Genomic DNA, 22,631 nt, shown 5'->3' with positions numbered 1-22,631 from the left:
TAAAAAAATAAAGTGTTCTATTATTGGGGAGCATAATATTAAAATTTAATGGAAAGTACAAAGAAGAAGAAAAAAAAAGACCAAAGAAGAAAAACCTTAAAAGCATTTGTCAACTCTACAAGTAACCTCTGAGTGAAAAACATTTAAATGTATAAAGACATGGCTGCACAGAAAGGAAGCCACAAGCTGCTGGATTTTTAATGACTAAAAATTGTGCCCAGAAAACAAGTTCAGAACATGCTCTAAAATGGAGCTGCCTAATCCTCTCCCTGATAAATCTTTTTTTTTTTTTTCTTGTGTCTGGCAACTGCAACATGCCTACTAATTAAGACATCACTCCTACAGATTCTGCCAAGGCAAGTAAGGATGAAATTTCATTATGCAAGCTTATTTTAATACAGAAATGTGGTTAAACCACCTCCCCACCCCCAAAAAGGTTGTAAGAATTCACTTTTACAAGCGAGTAAAAGTGGTAATTTAGGAAATTCAATCAGCGCCCGACCAGCGTTTCTGCTTCTCCACGTAATAGCCCTTAGACAGCGCTCACATTGTGAACTTCGCCAGCCGATACGGCTAAAGGGTACATTCAGACGGACGTGAAAAAGAGAAAGCCTGTCAAACCCTGAGCCCACACAGCGTGGGAAATCTTGCACATAATTTAACTTTTATTCTCCATTCCTTCCACTTAAATCTGAACAAAACATATTTGTGCCGGCTGAATTCCCCTGTTGGGGAAAGGAAGCAAAGCAGTTCAGAAGAAGACACAAAAAAAAGAGAGAGAGAGATGTACAGTGAACTTACTCGGTTGGGCGCAAGAGTGACGCCTTGCCAAGGCGTAGGATGACAGAACCTCGAGGGTTGCGGAGCTTTCTGACATCTGTGTCTTTGAGCAAGGAGAATCGCCTCACCAGATTAAAACCTGGTTTCAGAGAAGTTCATCAGTAGGCAAAAATAACATGAGAGTCTGATTGTTGTTATTTTGGGCAAAATACGTACAGAACACACCAATGTCTTTCTCAGTAAAGATTATTACGATAGTCTTGTTGACTTATGGAAAACATATTATGACAAATAAGTTCAAAACTAGGCAGTTTGTGATAAGATGGGAAGACAAGAGAAATAACTATAAAACAGATAAAAAGAATGAGATGTAAAAAAATAGAAAACAGTACAGCAAGAACAGAGATAAAATCTGCTGGTACTTAGAAATAAATCCTGTTTCTCATTAATGGAATTTAATATGAAATGCTTTAGTCTTGACTGATGAGGCTTTGCAAAGGTTTCTCACTACCAAGATAGCCATGATAGGTCAAACAGCTGCAGTATCTTTGGACGTCTGATATTTTGTAGTTAGAAAACAAACTGCAGAACGCCTTTGTATTTAACCACAACGTGTAATTCCAAAATATTTTACATAACTTCATTTTCAGGACCTATTTATTGTGATTTCTTGTATTTTTAAGCTCCTTGGGTTCGTTTCGGCATACACTGTGAAATTAAAGTCAACAGTACCATTGAAATCTGTTCACTGAAAGAAGCATCGATATGTTCGATACTTGTTTTACCCTCTCAGTATGGGTACTTAAGCTTGTCCAATTCACCAGTAATGTTTTGCCTGGTCGTCCGAGGAAACTTCCACTCAGCCACTTGCAAGGATGGGCATTGTATACCTGTAGTAACAAACAAAACATCAAGCATCAAAAAACAGCCACAGAGGTGAATCCCTGAAATGTCCAGCATTTGTTAGATGTGAAAAAAAAAAAAAAAGTCGGCTGACAACAAATGCCAAAAGAAACCATCAACACATCTTTCTGAGTGATATGGACAGATCTTGTGAGCGTGAGTGAACTGGCAACTTCAAACATAAATTTGAGAGGAGCTTGAAATATTTATCAAGAAAGGAAGATAGAAGGAGCTGTTGGGGGTGAAAGTGAGTTAAAATAAGTGTTAAAAAAAAAGAAGGAAAAAAAAAAAGCAGACAGGCCGATGAAATGAAGGCAAAGCTGTGCAGAGTGGAACACAACCTGATCTGACAGGTTGTCTAGCACCCAGCTTGTCTGTCGCGGCAGCCTCATTTTGATGGACGTGTTCTCACCCCGTTGGGGGAGGTTGCAGAGTAAAGTGTTGCCTGTCAAAGCGGCCCGACTGAATGTAGGGTGGTAAGAGATGTAAGATTTTTAGAAAAACCACAACTTGTACAGGTAGACACGGACCCTCTGAAACACTGTGATCCACGGTTAATTGATCTCTTTGGGGCCAAGGACAGTGGCCCTGAGCCAAGCCATTTTTTTTCTTTTTTTTTTTTTTGCTCCCTAAAAAAATCTAGGAGCAGATGGAACAATGTGACAACCTAAAATAAAACAGAACCGTTTTCTCTAGGCTTGTTGTTCACGTCAAATATTATTTGAGTCAATAACCTAACCCTGTGCATACCACCAGCCAAAGGTTTGGATATTACCGCAATAATCCCAAAAGGTGTAAGTTTTTTCTTAGAGTTTTATATTTTTATCAAAGTTGTTGCTGTTAAAAAGTAAAATCTTGTTATCTTTTGCTTTCTGGTTAGAAATCCAAGTCCTGCAGATTGCACCTACCAATTTTATTGTGAAGTCCCAGGCAGCTCTGTGCACCTTCTAAGAAGCAGAGTTTTTATGAAAAGCAAATACATTTTTTGGAATGGTTGAAGAAAGTAAAATGTCAAGCAATGAATTATTCGAAGACTACCTTTTCCATTTATGCAGTAAATTATAAGTCTAATATTAATTGTTTTATTGAAAACCTGTCCTAAAACTATCAGTTTTGCTAACTTTGACATTAATTATGTTTTTATTATTTTTAGACTATTTCACTTTCAATTCAGCTACTGTACAAACATTGCATTTTCTAACCCCAGTACTTGTGTGACACAGGAAGATCCTCATCTTCAAATTAATTAGTCACTAAACGCAAAGGTTTTAGAAGCCTTTTTTTTTTTTTTTTAAGAAAGTCAAATAAAGCACCATGACACTTTTGAGACTGGAATTATTTTAAGAAACAGAAGAAGAAGAACAAGAAGCCCATTTCAGTCTCTAGGATTAGCCATCAGACTTAACCGTTGCTTTCAGGGCCAACTAGAGTAAATGAAGACACACAGTTTTAACCAAATATTAACTGGTTATACACACTCAGCAGAATATTGCATAAAACATTTAGAATGTTAAAGAAAGCATTTCCATGGTCAAAAAATATTTTGAAGAGTAACTTATTTCCAGAAATTTAGATTTGTCAGTATGTTTACGTTCTCTGTTTGCAGTTTTGAATTTTTGTATTTTATACATCAACCATGCGAGCTTTAAATCAGAGATCTGACTTAGTTTTTTGTTTTCCCAGTTCTTCTGTTTTGACACAGACTTCTTTGGGGCGGGGGTCTCTAGCCCAATACAATTCTACAATGTCAATTTCTGGTTCAAGCCAACTTGAACAAGACAGCCTTACATCATCTCATTGTTGTTAGATAAAGAGAATAAAGAGAAAGAGAATCACTAACGGCAAAGGACTCACCAAGAAAAACAGACCAACCTGCTCATACTTCTAATTCCCCCCACTATGCATTATGGAAGAAGATTCCCCCCATCCCCCCATGAAAGATACATTTTCGGTCTTGAACAAGCAGGCATTGTGTTACAGAGGGCCAACAACTATACCTTTGATTTGTAACAGCTGACTTCACATCAACATGAATTTAGCTTGCACAAGTATGATCCGATTATTAATATTTTAAGTTCCACCGCCTGTCGTCAGTTCTGCTCGTCTCGGCTTCAAAGTAGCAAAGACAGTGTTTCAAAGCAAAGCACACGTCATCCTGTCTGAAGGGACAATCTGTCATTTTTTTGTTATTGCCGCCTAAGAGTACAAATCAAGGAGTGAAAAAAATACCTATCAAACAGTAAATCCAGCTTGACGTCTGATCATTAGATGGAGTCAGGGCATCGGATTGAGGTTTGAAGTCTTCTGAGCCGCAGAACTCACACACAGTACATCTGAACTATCCTGAAACACATTCTGTCAAATCAGCCCAAAATGCTGCCAAAATAAACAAAAATATCTCCGTGCATCTTTTTTTTTCCACATCACTGATGCACAGATTTATTTATTTATTTATTTTAAGTAAAGATGCACCAAGATCTACCTTCTGTTGCTGCTTGCTCTGTTTTCTTTTTTTCTTCCTATAACAGTCTTCTCTTTCCCATATTTCCATCTGTCAAAGTGAAGATGAAGGATCTGCCAGACCCAGGGTTATTCTGGCTGAAGGTAAAAGCGCGTGGCACAAAAAAGTTAACCAGGCTAACAGATAAGGAGGAACGGAAACAAATGACAGCAGAGAAGATGGAAGTGGGAAAAGTCTTCACGCCTTGAAACATGAAGACTTTTTTAGACCGTGGTGTTCTGTTTTGTGGTGAAGTCATCAATAGCCAACGGGGGTAAATCTGAACAGAAATCAGTCATTTGTGAGGTAGCTTATATTTTCTAAGCTTATGATATGTTTGCTTGTCAAGTTAAATAGCAATGAGCTGCAGGCATTTAGGAACCTGCTCTTACAAAAGTCAGAGTAGACACAGTTTTATTTATTTTTATTTCTGCCAATATAATTAAATCAAACTGTCCCTTTTAAAAGCAGCAATATTGTTAATTTCTGGTTTCCAGTTTACTGTTTTTTTTTATTTTTTATTATGATTTTCAAACTCCTTAAATGCCAATTAAATCTCTTATGGAATTTGATAATATATGTGAGATAATTTGAGATAATATATGTGCATTTATTTTATTTTGTGTGAGTGAACACACATTGAAGTTCATTTAATAAAAAGCTGGAAAATGTGCCAGAGATTTCTGATTGTTTTTTTTTGTTTTTTTTCTGGCTGCATGGAGAATGCCGCAGTGTCTCGTTCCACCTTCTCCATCTGTTTCTGAGAAAGACGTATCGGTTCCGCAGCTTTCACATGTTACCATGAAGGTAATGTTGGCCAAAAATAAATGCTAATCATCTCTAAAAACACTGTGTCAGCCCGTGATATTTTAGCAACAGTCGCAATTATTGTCACTTTTTGTTATCATTAAAACTGTTTCGATCATCTTTGGCATTTTTGTGTTGATCATTTGTATCTTCTTTTCTCAAGGTTATCTCACCTTGAAGATCTCCCAAAGATTAACACACACAAAGCGATAAAAATGTTAACATCCCTTTGCTTCCTCTTCTCTAACACAATCACATCGTGTGTTTTGACGATCCACACAAGTTAAGGTGTCATGGACTCACGTTTATAATCACTCGTTACATATATGTATATTTTGTGATCTCATGGTACTATTTGTGCTCCATGAACACCTTTACTCCAACCATTGGGCATCCAAAAACACTTTAATTGAAACTGTTTAAGTTTAGACTGTTTTTACCCACATATTCCATCAAAATTTAGCCTAAAATCAATTATTAATATTTTTTTTATTTCTTGTTAACATTTCATATTTTAAACCACAAATTGATATTATTTAGACAGAATCCAACATTGTCTTTTCCATACATGTTTAATGAACATTTGCGCAGAAAGATTGACCTGATTGGACCTGGCCGTCCCTTAGTCAATTAGCTTCTGTGGGTATGCCAACCAAAGCAAAAACAGATCAGAAATGCAATCAATACTGGTTATTGTGATGAAAAACTCTTCTTGTGAATATTGATTGCTGTACATTAGAAACAATGCTTTGACACAGTGGTTTTGCTTGGGTGGATATGTTTAGATCCTATGGATATTTATTCTTACACTAGGAACCAAATTAATGACCTCTTCTTAACAGACAGCTACTCCCAGTGAAGGTAGAAAAGCACTAATTCCACATAAGTCAAAGGCTAAAGCATATTTTGGGGACTTTCACAGCATTAAGCAGTTTGGCAGAGGACACGCCACATTCTTTGAACGCCATCTCCCCTCAAGCAGTGATCAAGGCAAAGCTTTTGCTTGTTGACAAGCTAATTAGCACAAAGTTTGAGCGGTTTTGCCAGCATCCTGCTAGTAGCTGCATGTAGCCTTGAAAAGATTTGGGTGATTTGGCTCATTTCGACCTCCTCTTTGATGGGTTGTGTTCAAGGCTTGCCAAGGCAGGTAATGATGCTACACGGGCAGTCATTCAGTAAACTGCCGAGTGCCACCCCCCACACCCCAATCCCATAAGTCTTTCTTGCCAATTTTAAAAAACTAATCTTGATATTACATCTTTTGAGGGCTAAAATACAATTTTTTGATTTTCCCTCACTTAGCTTGGACAGCGCGCAGGTTAAACGAGTCAAGTAAGAGTACATTTGAAAGATTAGAGGCCTGAGTCCTAGAGTGATTTTTTTAGTTAGTGATTGAGTTTTTTTTTTCTTGGTCTAATTAAGGATGGAAAAATACATCAATGGGATAATTTAATAATTATCCCATTGTCACAATAATGTCCATTCTCTCTTTCTTGCTTTGTTTTGTGTTGTGTTGTTTGGTTTCTTGTGCCCTTGCGTCCTTTCTCACCCACTGCACTTTTTTTAAAGGTTTTATTGGCTCTAGTGGCCTTTATTTGATAGTGAATTGACAGAAAAGTGGGTAATGAGAGAAAGGGAACACATGAGGCAAAGGTCGCCAGGCCAGGAATTGAACTTGCGACAGCCACATTGAGGACTGAGACCTCCATATGTGAGTTGCATTTAACCCCTGCACCACCACAGCACACCCACACCCTTCCTTCTTAATTGTGTGTCATCCTTTCGTTGTGCCCTGTTCAATGAACCCTTCCTTCCTACTTTCTCATCCTTCTTGTTCCCCTCCTCCATCCTTCTCCACTTTTGTTATTTCCTTTTTATTTGACATGGCGTTTTTTGCTTCTCTTTTTTTCTTTTCTTTTTTATTGTATTGAACAAAATACTAAACGTTGCCACGTGTGGAGGAGGTCAAAGGTGTATTCACAGTCTCCGTTTGGTAGTTATTCAATAAACTTTAAAAGTGGGATTCTTAGATAATTGGGCTGTGCTGCTGATCTGCAGGAAGCCAGAGTTTATGGAAAAGTCTTCCACACTCGAATGTGTTCAGGCAATGCAGCATATGGTAACAGACAGAGGCATGCTTGGTGAGGTGGCGGGTGATGCAATAAAATAAATATCATGTTCAACAATTTAAAAACGAAAAGCAGAAGGGATCGACAGCGTGAATCTGACTTGCCCCCTTGACTCTTGAACTAATGGCACAGTCAACGGAGAACATTCCTGTTTTGGGGGGATTTTTTTCAGCAGCACAGAGGAGTGGAAAGGCTTTAAACCCAGCACTCCAGGGCGATGAGCTCACTCATTTTTCCCCTTGTACGCCCCTTACATGCTTTCAGTTTAAACTCACAAGCTGACATGAATACTGGCTGACTCATCACGCTGATTTACATGCTTTTGACATCAATATAGTTTAACAAATGAGATTAAGTTCTTACGCATAATGTCTTCGAACCTTTGCGCAGGTTTGCAGGAGTATTTACATAGAGTTAAGTGAAACTGGCACAGGGTTCAAATATACAGAATGTGACTCACAAATCCACAGGGTAAAAAATAGATGTATAAAGATCTGTTTCTAACTCATACTATATGCCATTTACTGATCAAATTCATGCAACGCGCTCTGGGTGGGATTTAACGTTGAATTCTTTGCTGCCAAGGTAATCAAATATGAAAAGTGCCGGGCTTTAGAGCGCCTTATCGCGAAGACGTGATATTCAAGGATCATTTATTCAACAGTGTTCATGTACAAAGGATAGCTCTCTAGCCATTTTATATGCATCTTCCCTTAGCTGGAAATTATACTGAGATACCAGAACATGAACAGCCAAAGTTACACAGATCAATAGTTTCATGTTAAAATAACTCCACATCCTACCTTACTAGATATCAGTGGGCGAGACCATGGGGAGAAAACTAAAACACATGTCTGCAGTTTCTGCTGGTTCTCTGATTTACTGTCAAGTGCAGGGCACACACTTATCGGTGATGTATGGCAAGCACTACATAGGAGACAATAGTTACCATCCGAAAGGTAAACAGTTTTTTTTTTATCTTGGGGCTTTGTAAAGACCAAACCAACCAAAAAAAAAAACAACTGGAAGCCAGAAAAATACATTTGGCAGCATTGCTAGCTTAGATACTCTGGCTCTGTGAAACAGCTACTAGCTGAGAATACTGCCAAATCAACTTCATAAGCGTTGAATGTTAGGTGGTACTTGAAGAATTAAGTAAAAGACAGAACAGAGTAAAAGATGAACTTCTTCCGGGAAAGGCCACGTTGACCGAGTGTGACAGACCACAATAGGGGATGTGCCAGTTTCTCACCACATGACGAGCCCTCCTTGACAACAGAAAACATCTGTGGAGAGATGATGACTGTATTTTTTATTTATTTTTTAATATGCTAGCATGTTTAGCCAAAAAAAAAAAAAAACCTTCATGTATGTTTTTATTCATGTTTTTAACACCGCATTTAGAATTTTTAATCTCTGTTCTTGCTTCTGACTGCCTCCCGTCTTCAACTTCTGTTCTCACAAACAAGGCCATTAGAAATCACTGGCAGCAGACAGCACACAGCCTTTCTGTAGCTAACACAAAGACAGGAGGAAACAGACACAAAGCAAATCAATGAATAAATCTTTCTCTTTCCTGCTGCGCAAACTGTCTGATGCGCCACGGAACAGTCGCTTTCATCATCCGGCTCGACTTTCGAGCACAAGTTATACTTAAAGCTGCTTTCTGGCAACAGAGTTATCAAATTACAGCTTAATTTGGATTCGGATGATTTAGGGAAGCGGGGATACTGCGTGTGTGATGCTTCCCGAGACAGAATGTTGGAGAAAAGGCATGTTCTTCCAACCACTGGAGGGGAAGACTCAGGGGACCTGTGAGCTGACTCAGTCTCTGAAATGCGCCGACTATATTCTCCCAAGGGGAACCATCTCCTCCACAAAAGCTTCCTTCAGAGCTCCACAAGTTCCAGGGGATTGCTAACCCGCACCCCCGGGTGATATCACAGAACGGGCCCCCGAGAACACACTGACAGCCTGATGAGGGAGTGTGACAGTTCAGAGGGGAAATAAATAAATAATACAAAACAACAAAAGAAATTTCTCTTTACCTGTCTGCCTCCTTGATTCCTGGGTTGTCTATTTTTGTCTCTTCTCACACAAGCTCTGCCTAAACATATGTAGGCACACATGCACACTCTCTCCAACCCTGCAAGTTATATCAAACTACAGGTGAAAGTTGAATACAAGAACTTGAAAACATCTACCCCCCCCAGTCCCCCCCACTCTCCTTATAAAATATGTAACCTCAGAAATACTGGCGGTTCATGAAGAGGAACACAACCACACAAGGGAAACACTGATGCCTGTTCGCTGCCGCAGTGTTGTCAACCAGTGGATGAGCTGTAATTACATGGGTTTTATTGTAGGTTGAGACTCGAGTGGCATATACAGACACGCAGCGTTAGATGATACAAGTTAGTTAACTCGAGCAAAACGTGTTTTGATCAGCAGAATGCGGTTTAAATTTGAAAAGTGCTGTTTTCCTTTTAAAAGAGCTCAGCATTAATCCAACACTTCGTATCCAACTCCATATGCAGCCAGCTTTTTGAGAAGGTCTAGATTAGACATTTGAAGACGATTGGGTTTAGTTAAAGCTTACTTTAAAACAATGACCCAGTTTCAAATTTATGCCATTTTTAATACAATTGTTTGTAAATTGGCAGGAAATAGGCTCTCAAAATGGTGTGGATCCTCTACCAGACAAAGCAACCACCCACCACTCCTTGCATCATGTTTCTTTTATTCTTTTTAAACATTTTGCAATAAAATATTTTAGGATAAATATATTAACCTGAGTGACTGTTCCAAACATGTCATTAGCAAGTGAGTGAAATCGTTGCCTCCGGACATTTTACATGCACTACTGAAGAATCTAAATACTTGTTTATAATTAAGGTTCTCAGATGTTCTGAAAAAACACGGTATATATATATATATATATATATATATATACACCTTGTTAAGCAGAATACATTTTCTTTCTATGCTTTCTTGCTGCTGCAAGATACATAGGTTAGACTGTTGTGTTACTTAGCTGCTTTCATTGTTGATGCATTTCATGACATCCAGAGCTTGGAGTGTTGCTGCAATGCATTACTAAATAAGTAATGCTTTAGCTTTACCAACCTGAAGTTATGCAAGTTATACAGATAGAGCTACTGGGAATACAAATTCCTCATGCCTGACAACAATGAAAACTGGTTTAATTGAGCCGAGTGGACCGGGCCAAGTCTACATTAACCTGTGTGAAGCATCTGAATAAGGTTAATTTATGCTAATGCTTTTCACAATGTACGTGAAAAATACAAATCGATTCTGTGTTAGTATTGGCCAACAATACAAAGACGGACAGAAATAAAAGCTCGCTTGCTTGAAGTCATAAGGAAGATACTCTTACCACTGCTTCTTTTAGCCTCCAATCAGCAGCGGTGAGTGTTTTATGACCCTCACATTTTTGGGAGCATCACGTAAGACATACTTGTCTCTGAAGTCCAGATAAAAAGTGAGGGGCCCGGCAAAGCAGAGCAGCTGAAAGCACTGTGGCACGTTAACCCACTGGTAGTAAGATGTAAGAGTATAACATGAAAGTCTGTCTTCTGGAACTTTTCTCTGAAGCCCGATCGTCTGTAGACCTACCACAGGCAGTGCGTGGGTCAGTTTAACAGAGAGCAACTATTGTTTTGATGTGGAACTGAACTTTGTCATTTAAGGGAAACGAATCCTTGTTCTTTCAGACAAAAATCTAGCATTATCTCTCAGCTAATAGACACCATATGGCTCAGACATTAGCTAGAATGTGGTTCAGCTCCTCAAAGTCAACGAAAAGGTGCTTCAGAGATTTTTAACCAAAGCTGTTGTTACACAGTAGCTTATAGAGCTAAACCTGTGGCTGACTGCAAAGCTTTAGAGATTAATGCCACAGTCTAGGTCGGTTACAACACATACGAGAAATAAGTTGGAAACTAGGGTGATTAGTTTGCTAGCTAATCCATTCCACCCTATTTAAACAAATACAAACCGCAAAGCTAATTACTGTCAGTCATGCATGCGGAAAGCAATATAATATTAAATATAAAAATATTGATGAAGCTAAGCTGTTTTTTCAGATTATTTTACTTGACTTGTGGAACTCTGCAGCTTCTCTAGTTACCATGGGCTCCTTGGCTATTTCTCTGATATATTTTTCTTGTCAAACCTGTTTAGCTTAGGTGGATAACCCAGGCTTGGAAGGTATCTACTTGTGCTATAACATCTATATTCTTATATGAGGGTTTTTGAAAGTCTCACAGTGGCCTGTGCAACTTTCAAAACTTGAATCTAGCTGACTTGGCTGCTGGCATACTTCTAGATCTTCACATTTCTGTTTGTTCACTGGCATCCTCTTACAAACATCTGAGGTGTGCACAGGACTGTTGTGTTTATGACCACGGCATATTTACAGAAATTACACTGGTGAATTCTGACAGACTGAACTCAGTTGTATTTAGGCCTATCTGACTAAAATGACAATTACTTTTTTTTTTTACCACCGTTTCTTTCCTTTCTTCCAGTTCACAACATATATGCACTACATGTGTAGGTTGATCACATAAAAAAAATGAAGCTTGTTTATTGTAAGGTGATAAAATGCAAAAGTTTAAAAGGTTATTAATTATTGGCTCTTTTTATGACAGACAAAAAGCCACAACTTGGAAACTTTGAAACTTACCTTCTTGTGACGTCAGAGTGTCGCATGATCCAAAACTGACGACCAACAGAGTCAGGGAGGAGTACAGAAGCCACATGGTTTAACCCGTCTGAAAGCAGCTCCTCTTCCTACCTCTTCCTCCCTCAGCCGCCGGCTGACTGGTGAAGAGAAAAGCACAAAAAAAAAAAACTGAAAGTCAACAATGTCAAATCTAGTTTTTTTGTTTTTTGGGTTTTTTTTTCTGTCAGTGCCTGCTGACAGAAAGTCTGCAGACAGCTATGCATTATGCTTGACTCCTAAATAGATGTTGATGTATATTTATGAGTCAGTCACAGTTGATGTGTTAATGATGTGGTTTGTTGCAGGCTTTGTTAGTGGCATATGAATTAACCAGAATGGCCCTCATTAAGGAGTGTAACTCCACACAAGTCTGATCATAGTCATTATCTTGTCCATCTGGTTGCCCTTTGAATGAGGAGCGCACACACAGAAACGTGCATGCAAATATGGTGCTGTGTAAAGCTGACGGTGCCCTCACAATTTCCTTAGATTTTCTGCTTTTGTTTTCTTTTTTTTTTTTCTCTTTTACTTCACGCGTCATTATTTCAGACCATTTCTTTTTAGATTGGACAAAGAAAACCAGAGTAAGTACAAGAAAACGCTTTAGAATTATGATTTAGTTCCTTGAGGAATTGAAATTCTTTCCAAATAAACCTGGCCGAATGTAAAAAAAAAAAAAAAAAAAAATACATAAAAAATTAATTAAAATTGTATTTGTTATTTTTTGAAAGATTGTAGTTTGTGAAATTTAACCAAACATGTCTGATGTCACACCTGTAGAGTAAAGAAATTAACCTTCCTAGTCATGTGAAGTAAAGCAGTTTATTTTAAAAAGTCAGCAGCACGCAGTCTAAAAAAAATCAAGAACGTGTTGCAAACATCATCCATCTGTGAAGGGATAAAAAGCCATTTTGAGGATTTGAAACCCCTGAAAACAACAATGAGAGCCATTGTCCTCAAGTGGGTAAAACATTGAATGGTGATGAAGCTGCCCAAGAACTGCCAACCTACCAAAACTAATTTAAAGGAGGCATCAACAAGTCAATCAGAAAAACATTTGAAGATAAAAACAGTGCAGAACAAGAACAAAAAGGCCCACTTCATATTTGCCTGAACACATTCCAGTGACTCCAAAGATTTTAGAATTATATTCTATGTACTATGGGGGAAAAAAAGTGCAACTTTTCACAAGATCTGCATCATTTTACATCTTCTGTGACACTAAAAGACAATTTAAGCAAGATTACATTACACTGATGTTCAACCATGGGTTGTGGGAGCATGACGAATGTTTCCACCAGAAAATAACATTTCCATTTATAGATTGATTTTAGTGATTAGCGATGTTGTTCTTTTCTCATGTAACAAAAAACAAAAACTTTACCATCTGGAAGGTCGGAGTGTGAAGAAACAGCCAAAAGCTTTGGAAATCTGAAAGGGACCAAAATGCGTTCCACAGCACTGTTTGTGTGTCTACACTTTAATGCAAAGCATAAAGTACAGCACCCAGATCCTCAAGATGAAAAGACAGTACACAAATTGCAGTAAGCAATGGATAAATTATAACAAAATGGTGGGTCCAGAGTCAAACAGACAGTTGGGCCAGAACACACAAACACATCTGGAGACTGTTCCATCAGAGCCAGGGTTATGCTATACCAGATGCTTCCACGTGGCCAAACAACAAACACACACACACGCAAATATGCAGATGGAAAGCATGCCACGTGTAAATAATGATTACATTTTATCTCTGTAATCCTCCCCACTCACTGCTCAGCTCCTAGGTCATAAACCCACACAGGAAAGCAAGAACTTAAGCACGCCTTCGCCGGCTCGCTTAAACAGAGCCCAGCCGACCTGCGCTTGACCTCAGCATGTGTGAAGACCCCATAACTTGGCTTTGTTTACTGGTGCAGGGGGACCCTGAAGGCAGTCATGCAGACAGACAGTGCACACCTTTTCCGTCTGACAGGAGAAACGACCCCCTCCTCCTCACACACACATACACACACACGCATGCATACCTCCACACACTCCTGCCAAGGCGTTCCTGCAAGACTGAATAGCATCTTGTGTGACTAGTCTAATTCTGCTCTGAAATATCGAGAATATCTTGACACACCATCACTCTGTAATTTAATGGATCTCGGGACCGGTGGTGCGTCTGGTCTCCTTTTTTCACTACTGTTCTGTCAAACTTTCTCGCAAGAGCTTGTATATTCTTGTTATATCTCTGTTTACCTAGGAGTTCTTTTTTGCTGACAACTTGGACACTGTTGGTGAAAGTAGCTGCAAGCAAAAACAAAAAAAAAGAAGCAATGAGACACTGAAAACAAGTTTCTTCCTGCACCTGCATGGGTGGACAGTAAATCAAAAGCCTCAGACAGCTGTGTTCTGAGAACTCTGGAGCTGTAGCCATTATTACAGGCTTCATGCAGCTTGATCACAATAATAAGAAAGCTAAGGGGGAGAATATAATTCATAACGCATCCGCAGTCTGAAGAGTCCACATCTGCGGGAAAAGCTCATTTCTATTATTATCTGGCCTAAATCCAAAACAGTTTAATAGTCTTCCTAATAGGTTTTGCCAGGGATATATCTCCTCCCCAACACACAAACATCAACACACGCTCTTTGGTTGCTGCGGCAGATAAAGCCAGGATGGGGTTGAGGCCACTGGGCTTGCCCAAAGGTCTGGCTATGAGCCCGGTAAGTAGGCGTCCTGAGAGAGATGGAGGTCACTGTGAATGCAGCCAACACAGGGAGGAAAACAATGGCAGATCTCCTCCAGCCCTATAAAAAGCTTCACAGCGAGAGCTGAAGGACAGGAGTGATGACCAAGAGTCATTATCCACATTCACAACCCATGTAAACACCTTTTCTGTTGTATTATAATATCTTATTGGTGTTTGTTTTTAAAATTAAAAGGGGAAGCTATGAAGCAGTGAATCCAAAGGTCTTCGGCTCCGTATTACTAATTATATTTATAATTGGTGTCACGTTGGATTACAGTAAATTGTGTCAAAAGAACACATTTTAATGCATATAACTAGTCTAGTCACTTGCCTCTTTCAATCTAACGAGAGTCAGTAGTGTCCTTCGCATCACCACCAGCCACTCATTTACCTCTTGCAGTTGCTCTGTTACCACTGCCACCCTATCACTAATCAGATCTACAGCCGGCTTCAGAATGGATATGGCCTCTCGTGACCAGGAAGTAGCCATCGCTCAGTAGTCTTCAGTTTGTCGCTGATATCTTGCCAAGGTTTTGCTCCCGCCTTCACAAAACAGATTGCACTGAATACATGGAAATGAAAAGACAACCATTGAGTCCATCAGATAGGAGCTGCATACATTTCACTTTCGGTGAATTCAGTGATCCAAGACCCTTTATGCATCGCTTATTTATTGTTTCTAGTGTATTAAAAAAAAAGTCCCACACAATTTATTGCCGTTGATTATTAGTTTAGATCGTCTGTTTTCTCTTTCCACTATACCTTTAATTTCCTCTAATGCATAGCAGTTTACTTCCAGTACTCTACATATAAGACACCATATGTGTCTATTGTCGTTGCATGGGTGCAGAAATTTATATTGAAATAATAATCATAAAAATCAAAGACTATTCTTTATTCACACTGCTTTGTTGGTCAGCTAACAATTGCTTTTCATCTGAACACTTAGGCATGAAAGCAATACAAAATGCCAATAACATAACTAGGAAATTACTAATAAAGCTAAAGTGAACATCTGAGCTTCTTAAATATTGTTTCACACTTTTTCGATGGGCCTTTAACCTTCAGTTGAAAAATCTAAAACACTCAGACAGATTAAATCTTGAATGGCTAGCTCTACACTGTAACAAGTTTATTTAAAACACTGTCTCTTTAGGTTTATTCCCATTTCATTATTTTTGTGAAAACACAGAAAGATTTTGCATTAGAATCATCTTCAAATTAAACACATCAAGCCTGAAAACTGCAGAATTTAAAATAGTGAAACCTGGACTGGAATTTTTTTTTTTTAAGTTTACAAATTCTTCAAAGCGGATTTTGATTTCTAGAAGCCTGTTGATTTGCAACTACATTTTCTATCTCAAATTGCAACAAAGTATGATATTTTTTATTGAAATTAATTACCATCTATACAAACACTAAAAACAATTCTCGCAAACAATTCAAATAACATTGTACATTAATGTCAGACAGCTTTTGTATTGCAATCTGCGTCACTTTGTTTCTAATACTGTTTGGTTATATTTGGTCTTATAAAATATGTGTACTGGATTATGAACCCAAATCAAAACAAAATAATTAAGTCACTTCCAGTTAATAGATGCAGTCTGATAATTTCACTTATAGCCTGCTCTCTTATAGCAGCTTTTAAGTGGAGTGGGGGAAATTCACTTTAAGTTATTGCAAGTCAAAGATGGAACATATTGTGCTTGTGGTCGATATAAATTTGCACATTGTTTTTACAAAACCTGTTAAACTGTTAGATTGCTCAATTTTATAAAGTTAATGGAGAAACGGCTCAAATTACAAAGACAGGAAACAAGGGGATTCAATTACCAGCCTTGTAAAGTCTCATTTCATACTCACAAACCCAATTTAATATATTGTCTCTTCATGTGACTGCGACAACTTCAACAGACGAACGACAGCAAACCAACCGCAAGCCGGTGGCCAGCATTGAGATGCTTCAGGGAATAATCTGTTAAGTGAAGCTGTGGAGCCTGTCAACAATTTTATTGTATTTGTTTTATTCTAGGTCGACATGTTCCATTCACCTAATACGTTTTCTGACAAAATACATGTCTTAGCTAAGCAGATCACTAAACACAAAACAGCTGCTGGTGTTTTGACATTTCTGGACTTGCTCATATTGGATATGGTGTTTAAATGCTGATCTTACTGTTAGCTGTGACAATCTATCATGTAAACCTCACCAGGACTGTGCTGCTTCCCCAATATTCCATTGTGCAAATTTCCCCCAAGCACTTCTTTTCTGCACTTTTTCTGAATACATTTGCCTTAGCTTTCTTTTCTAATCACTTAGTAAAACAGACTGCAACAAAATCTGGCACAAGCAAACAAAACAAACAAGACAAGACATCATCTTGTCTTGTATATACTATATCACACTTCTATCATCAAATACTTCACCCAATGAACGAAGAGGAACGAAATAGGAGATGAAACAGGAAAATGCACTAACATTGCAATTCATCGTCACGTTAGCCAAATTACCATTAAGTCATATCAACTCAGAGTATAAACGCGTTGACCTAACCCTACGGCAAATAAATAAATCAAATCAAAGGATCTCTATTAGATATTTGAGACCTGTTCAAGGCCACTCAAAAACCTTCATTCTTTTCCCTTTGAAAACTGTTTTTTTTTTGGATGTACCTTGAATGTCTTTGATATAAAAATCTGCAAGATGATTCGATGCCGATGTGGCATGATGAGTCAGTCTGGTATGAATGCCGAGTGGGACAAAAAAAAAAAAAAGGATCTTAAAATCCATTGTTCCATTTCACCATTTCACATTCTAGATTTGGAAATTTGTAAATATCAGCTCTCTGCCTCTCAATCCACATGGTACTCTGTTGCGTTTCTCTCTCCCTTGCACAGGGTTGTAAATTAGCATTTTCAGCAACGGACAAAGACCCAGAGCCCAGATCTATAATGTGATTCTAAGCACTTTAGATTGCAATCACCTTGATAATATCTGCTTTCTCTGATTATTTCTGTGTTCAGTCTGAATCAAGTACCGCAATATCCTTTGTGAATTCTAAAGATTGGAGCGCAATCTTAAGATGGCAACCGACACAGGTCCAGGTAAGTTTGAGGCAAGATAAATGTTGTCTTTATCTGTCTTTGAGTCTGAGGAAAGCAGATGTGCGAGTTAAGAGAATTATGATCCGAGGCCAAAAGTTCCATAATTTCTGGTCCATCAATCTGAGTTTCAAATTCTCCCATCCACCCAAACTTTAAAGGACAGTAATGATTCAATATTCCAGCCAAGAGGCTTGACTGGAGGGCTGAGCATTTGATGCAGCTGCAGCGGAAAAGATATTCAACCAACTTAAGGAAGTGAAAGCAGCACATCTGATGATTTTTTTATTTTTTATTTTTTGGGATACGTTTCTGTAAGCATGTGGAAAATAAGATGCAATACTCTTCAGGAAGACTCCTCAGATGCTCGGTAAGTATGTGCCAAGTGACATAATGCATGAGAACACGCAGACACACACTAATACCTGTTTCAGCTGTAGTAACAACTGTTCACATTTTCCAGCAGTTGCAGGTGGAGTGTTTTTACTCTGTAAGACCCTGGTTCTCCTCCCTCTCCCCTCATCTGCTCACTTGTCAGTTTGAAAGAAATGTTTCCACAAGGTGTGCCATTTTCAAACATATCACTAAAGTGTTTCTACAAGAAAGACTGGAATATTACTTATTTATCCACCATTTCCTGAAGCATAACATGAAACACATATCTGAATTTAGAACCTCTATTAATTACTCAGTATGTGTTTTGGACTTTTGCAAGTTTTGATGATTTCTGCCAATATCAGTGCATGCTGGTTATTTCTCAGTTGTGGAGCTATTTCATCATTTTTACTAAACTGTTTTTATCAGATATTCGTATCTGTCCGTCAACACACCGGCATATGCCAATAAATCAATTTCATCTTCTTCACACCACAAAGCTGAAGTATTTTTTGTTGTTGTTTTTTACAGATTAAATCGAAAAGAGGTTCATGTTGACGTCAGTCATTTTGCTTAGCAAAGCCTGACAGACAATCAGAGTTCTTTTCTTTTTTTTTTTTTTTTGTTCTTTGCTGTAAAAGAAGAAAGCAACGTGAACATCGAAACTCTTCCTTAATTCAAAACCCTTGGACGTGCTTCAGGCCAAACTTGGGAGTGCACCTCAAGCCTTTTCTTTTCTTTTCTTCTCTTTTCCTTTTTTACAACTTTGAACTGCGAGCAAATGAAAGTAAGTAAAGATGCCCCCAAACCTTGCAAGACATCTCAGATACCCTCTGATTCAGAGCAGCAGAAACCTTAAAACTATAAAAAGGTTAAAACCCCAGACCTCCTTTTTCTTTTTTTTTTTGACACATTCAAGAGACAGAATGAGGCAAGTTTCTACATGTCTTACCTCCCAGGCAATATTCAAGGCCTTTTATTTGAAACTTGTGAGGGAAGAACAGGCCAGCAGAAGTCGTACATTCTAACACACATTCATACTTTCCACATCGGCTCAAGGCGACTCGAAAGTTTCGGTACTAAAGGACAAATTCAATCCAATTGCAAAAGTGATGATGCAAAGTGAAGTCAACTCTGATGACATGACCTGCTTGGCCCTGAGCCAAAGCCATACGTGATATGACAGGCAGCTTTACCTTTCCTTTACATTTTTGATGCTCCAACGCATCAGAAACATGTTCAAAATTATTGTACAGTCTGGAAGTTAAGAGAAATGTGCAGGACTACTTCTGGGAGTTATGTAAAATGTCCAAAACAGAACTCTTTAGAAAGTGGGGGTGGGTGTACAGAGGGATTTCAAACAAAACTGAGTTGTTTTTTTGTGTACTTGTGTGCATGTGTGCACATGTGTATTTGTCAACAGGAGAACACACAGGATGTGGAGGATACAGCAACCTCTATAATGTGGAAAGCAGATGTGGCTTCCAGGTTTTTCCTTCCACAACGTCCTTGGTTCTCCATTCCGTGTAGAGAGAAAAGGGGCCGTGTCGTTTCTCAGACTTGACTAGAAAAGATAAACATGAACTAGATCTGAGAAAAAAAAAATAAAAAAAGAAAGAAAGAAAAAATAATCAAGGGATATTGGGAAGCTTTTTCTGCTTCAGGGTGCTGGAAGGAAACCAGGAAGATCTACAGTAGCATCTCAGCCTACAGTATGAGTGTGTGGGCCTGGCTAAGATATAAAAGGGAAAATCAGCATCGCATTTGCCAACAGCTATACTATTAAAGTGGTTTAAAGAAGTACTGTAGAAATCCAACGCAAAAATAATACTTACAACTACTGTTTGTCAGATAATTATCTCCTATGGGAAATGATTTATTATGCCTCAGTTCCTTCATTCTCAGTGAAACTTTGCTATTCCGATAACCAGCTGATGCCTAATTTGTGTGAAAAAAGATTCCATGTCACGTACAGTATATGGCTTGTTTAGTATGTTGCAGTGTTGGACAATTTTGCTTTGGAAAACCAAAGCAATATAGTGCTCTTTTTTCATTTGCGTGAAAAAAAATAAAAATAAACCTTTAACCTTTTCACATTTCATCACTATATGCTGTGCATTTTACTTAGATTTTATCTGAGAGCTAAACCAAGTATAGTGCCAAACGGTGATGCAGAAAGAAAAGGATGCAACGTTTTGAACCTTTCCTCTTTCACTTGCATATGCCTAAATACAATTCTGTTGCCCTCAATAGTAATAAGTAAAGAGTCCACTTTCATGTATTTAATTTCTATAAATGAAGCTGTGAGCATTTTTTTTAAGTAGAAGATAAACAAACAGCATCATGAAGAACAAGAAGCACACAAGACAGGTCAAGAATAAAGTTAAGGCAAGATTAGGTTATAAATAAACATTTCCAACTTCATACAGCCCATGAACTGCTTAAGCTGTCATCTACAAAACAGACATAATATGATTCAATTTAAAATGTACCAAGTCATGGGTCTCTATCTAAAATTGACAGGCCAGGCAAGAAGAGGAAAAGGGAAGAGGGCCATTCTAACTTTAGAAAGGTTGTTCAGGAGGGACAGTCAATAGACATCACAACTGTTAGATGTGGCAATTAAGGTAGAGTGGTGAGAAGAAAATCAACTTTGAAAACTAATTAATATCAAAACCCAGTTGCAGTTTCCGGAAAACTGCCATTTGGAAAACATAAAAAGAAAAATGAAAATGGAAACAGAAGCAATTTCCAGGTGATAATGAAATTGAACTTTCTGTGCTACATCCAAAAACGGCACCCAGACCAAAACTGCACCTCCCCCTTCATAGGACCATCGCTGTGATGACACAGGCTGGTGGCAGTATCATAATGCGGGGATAAAACTGAATGCAGGGCAATCATGGAAGAAAACCTGTCAAAATGTCCCCAGTGGGGCAACCACACCAGACATCCAACCAATTCCCAGTTTGGAAACTCTTTAAAATGGATGTGCTCTGCTGAATCCAAAGCCTTCCAGCTGTAATTACACTATTAAAGGTAAACCACGGTTCAGATTTTTATTTGCAAAATATACTTCTTCCCTTCACAGTTGTGGACAAAATTATTTTGAGTTAAGCCTGTTACAAACCACCAGAGAAAGTTCCTAATCTTTGTGGCTGCAGGGAATGAGTTAAATGAATGAAGGCACAGTCGCTGGATCGCGCTTTGCAAACTGTTGCTTTGCGCTACTGTCAATGCAAAAACATTTTCCTTCTGCTTGAACAAAAACTTCTCTTAAAAGTAAAAACTTACCTTCAACTGCTGATTAATCCACAACTTTTTGATTACATGAATCCGACATGCGTGTGTGTCAAGCATTCAGTTTTTGCCCCCCCCTTCCTCTTTTTTCCTGGACTCTTCTTTTCACAAAGAAAGGACAGAAGAGAAAAAGTTGCTCTGGGATTGTCTGTGTCCAACTTCCCCCTCCCTCTGTTTCCCCTCCCGTTTCTGCACAGTCTACCTCCCCTGTGTGCAGTTTCTTATTACTTTTTTTCCCTCTCAGTCTATCTCTTGCCCCCCCTCTTTCCCCTCCATTTTTTTCCAGCACCCCTTCGTCTCCCTCTCTGTGTTTCTCTCTCTTGTGTCTCGATGGAAGATCCCGGTGTTGAACGTGCTGTGACATCACCTTGTCCAGAATGCTGGAAAATGAGCCCGGGGGCATCTCTTTAATCTCCTCATCGAGCTGTTCCGGGTCTCTACACCCTCTTTACCCTCTCCTCCTCAACCCCCCTCTTCACCTCTTGCTGTGTGATTCATGGCATACTGGAAGGGGAAAAGGGAGGCTCGCTTCCATTTTGCCTGGGCGAAACCACTACATTACAGCAGGAAATACAGATTACCATGATCCTTGAGAAATAATTTTACTCCATTAAGGTTAATGAACTTACTTATCACATTATCCTATGATTGGAAATCAGGCCAACAACTCCTGCATTGGGATAAGGCTTGGATATTGCATCCTTTGCATTGCGGCTCTGGTAGGATCACTCCAAAGCGCACCTCTAAACATCTGCATAAATTTAACTGTTATCGTCAGAAAGCAAATAGTTCAGGAGGTGAATAAACATCCTGTTTACAGCTGATTTATGTACGCCTCCCACGTCGTAGCGGCCGAGTAGGTACAAAGAAGTGTCCTGTTCCTCAGTAGATTAATTTTCTCTTTGTTAAGAGGTCAGCTTCCCTTGCCCGCCCATTATCTTTCACTTTCTTATTAGCCCTAACCTCTGAAACATGTCCAAGTGGCATCCCTGTGTTCAGGTTCATTAATGATTTTTACAGCCACCTCGTGGTGCTATGGTCAAATTGGAGTAAAAAAGTTTTGGAAACACTGGTGAACACTCAGTCAATGGGACATCTGGAAACTGTATGCACTCTTGCTTCTGACTGCAAAAAAAAAAAAAAAAAGAATGCCGTAAATGCTTTCCCTCCATTAGATTTTATACATTTTCTCATCCTGCAATCAAGAGCTGCTGCTTCCATGCCATACAAATTTTGACTTTATGGAA

General features: G+C 38.7%; 1 protein-coding gene across 1 annotated transcript in view; it reads right to left on the bottom strand.

Annotated features, from left to right (window-relative positions):
• The window catches only part of col16a1 (collagen, type XVI, alpha 1), an 87,292-nt gene extending 65,733 nt beyond the window's left edge, over positions 1-21,559 (bottom strand). The window contains 4 exon segments of the mRNA XM_055058816.1: positions 802-919; positions 1,602-1,670; positions 11,828-11,964; positions 21,379-21,559. Coding sequence (XP_054914791.1) covers positions 802-919; positions 1,602-1,670; positions 11,828-11,903 — 263 coding nt within the window. The 5' untranslated portion in view covers positions 11,904-11,964; positions 21,379-21,559.
• Positions 21,560-22,631: the final 1,072 nt, after the last annotated feature.

This window comes from Poeciliopsis prolifica, unplaced genomic scaffold (assembly GCF_027474105.1).
Source record: "Poeciliopsis prolifica strain line A6 unplaced genomic scaffold, Auburn_PproV2 SCAFFOLD052, whole genome shotgun sequence".
NCBI lineage: Eukaryota > Metazoa > Chordata > Actinopteri > Cyprinodontiformes > Poeciliidae > Poeciliopsis > Poeciliopsis prolifica.
The sequence above is the reverse complement of the archived record's forward strand: the minus strand, read 5'-3'. Positions and strand labels throughout refer to the sequence as shown.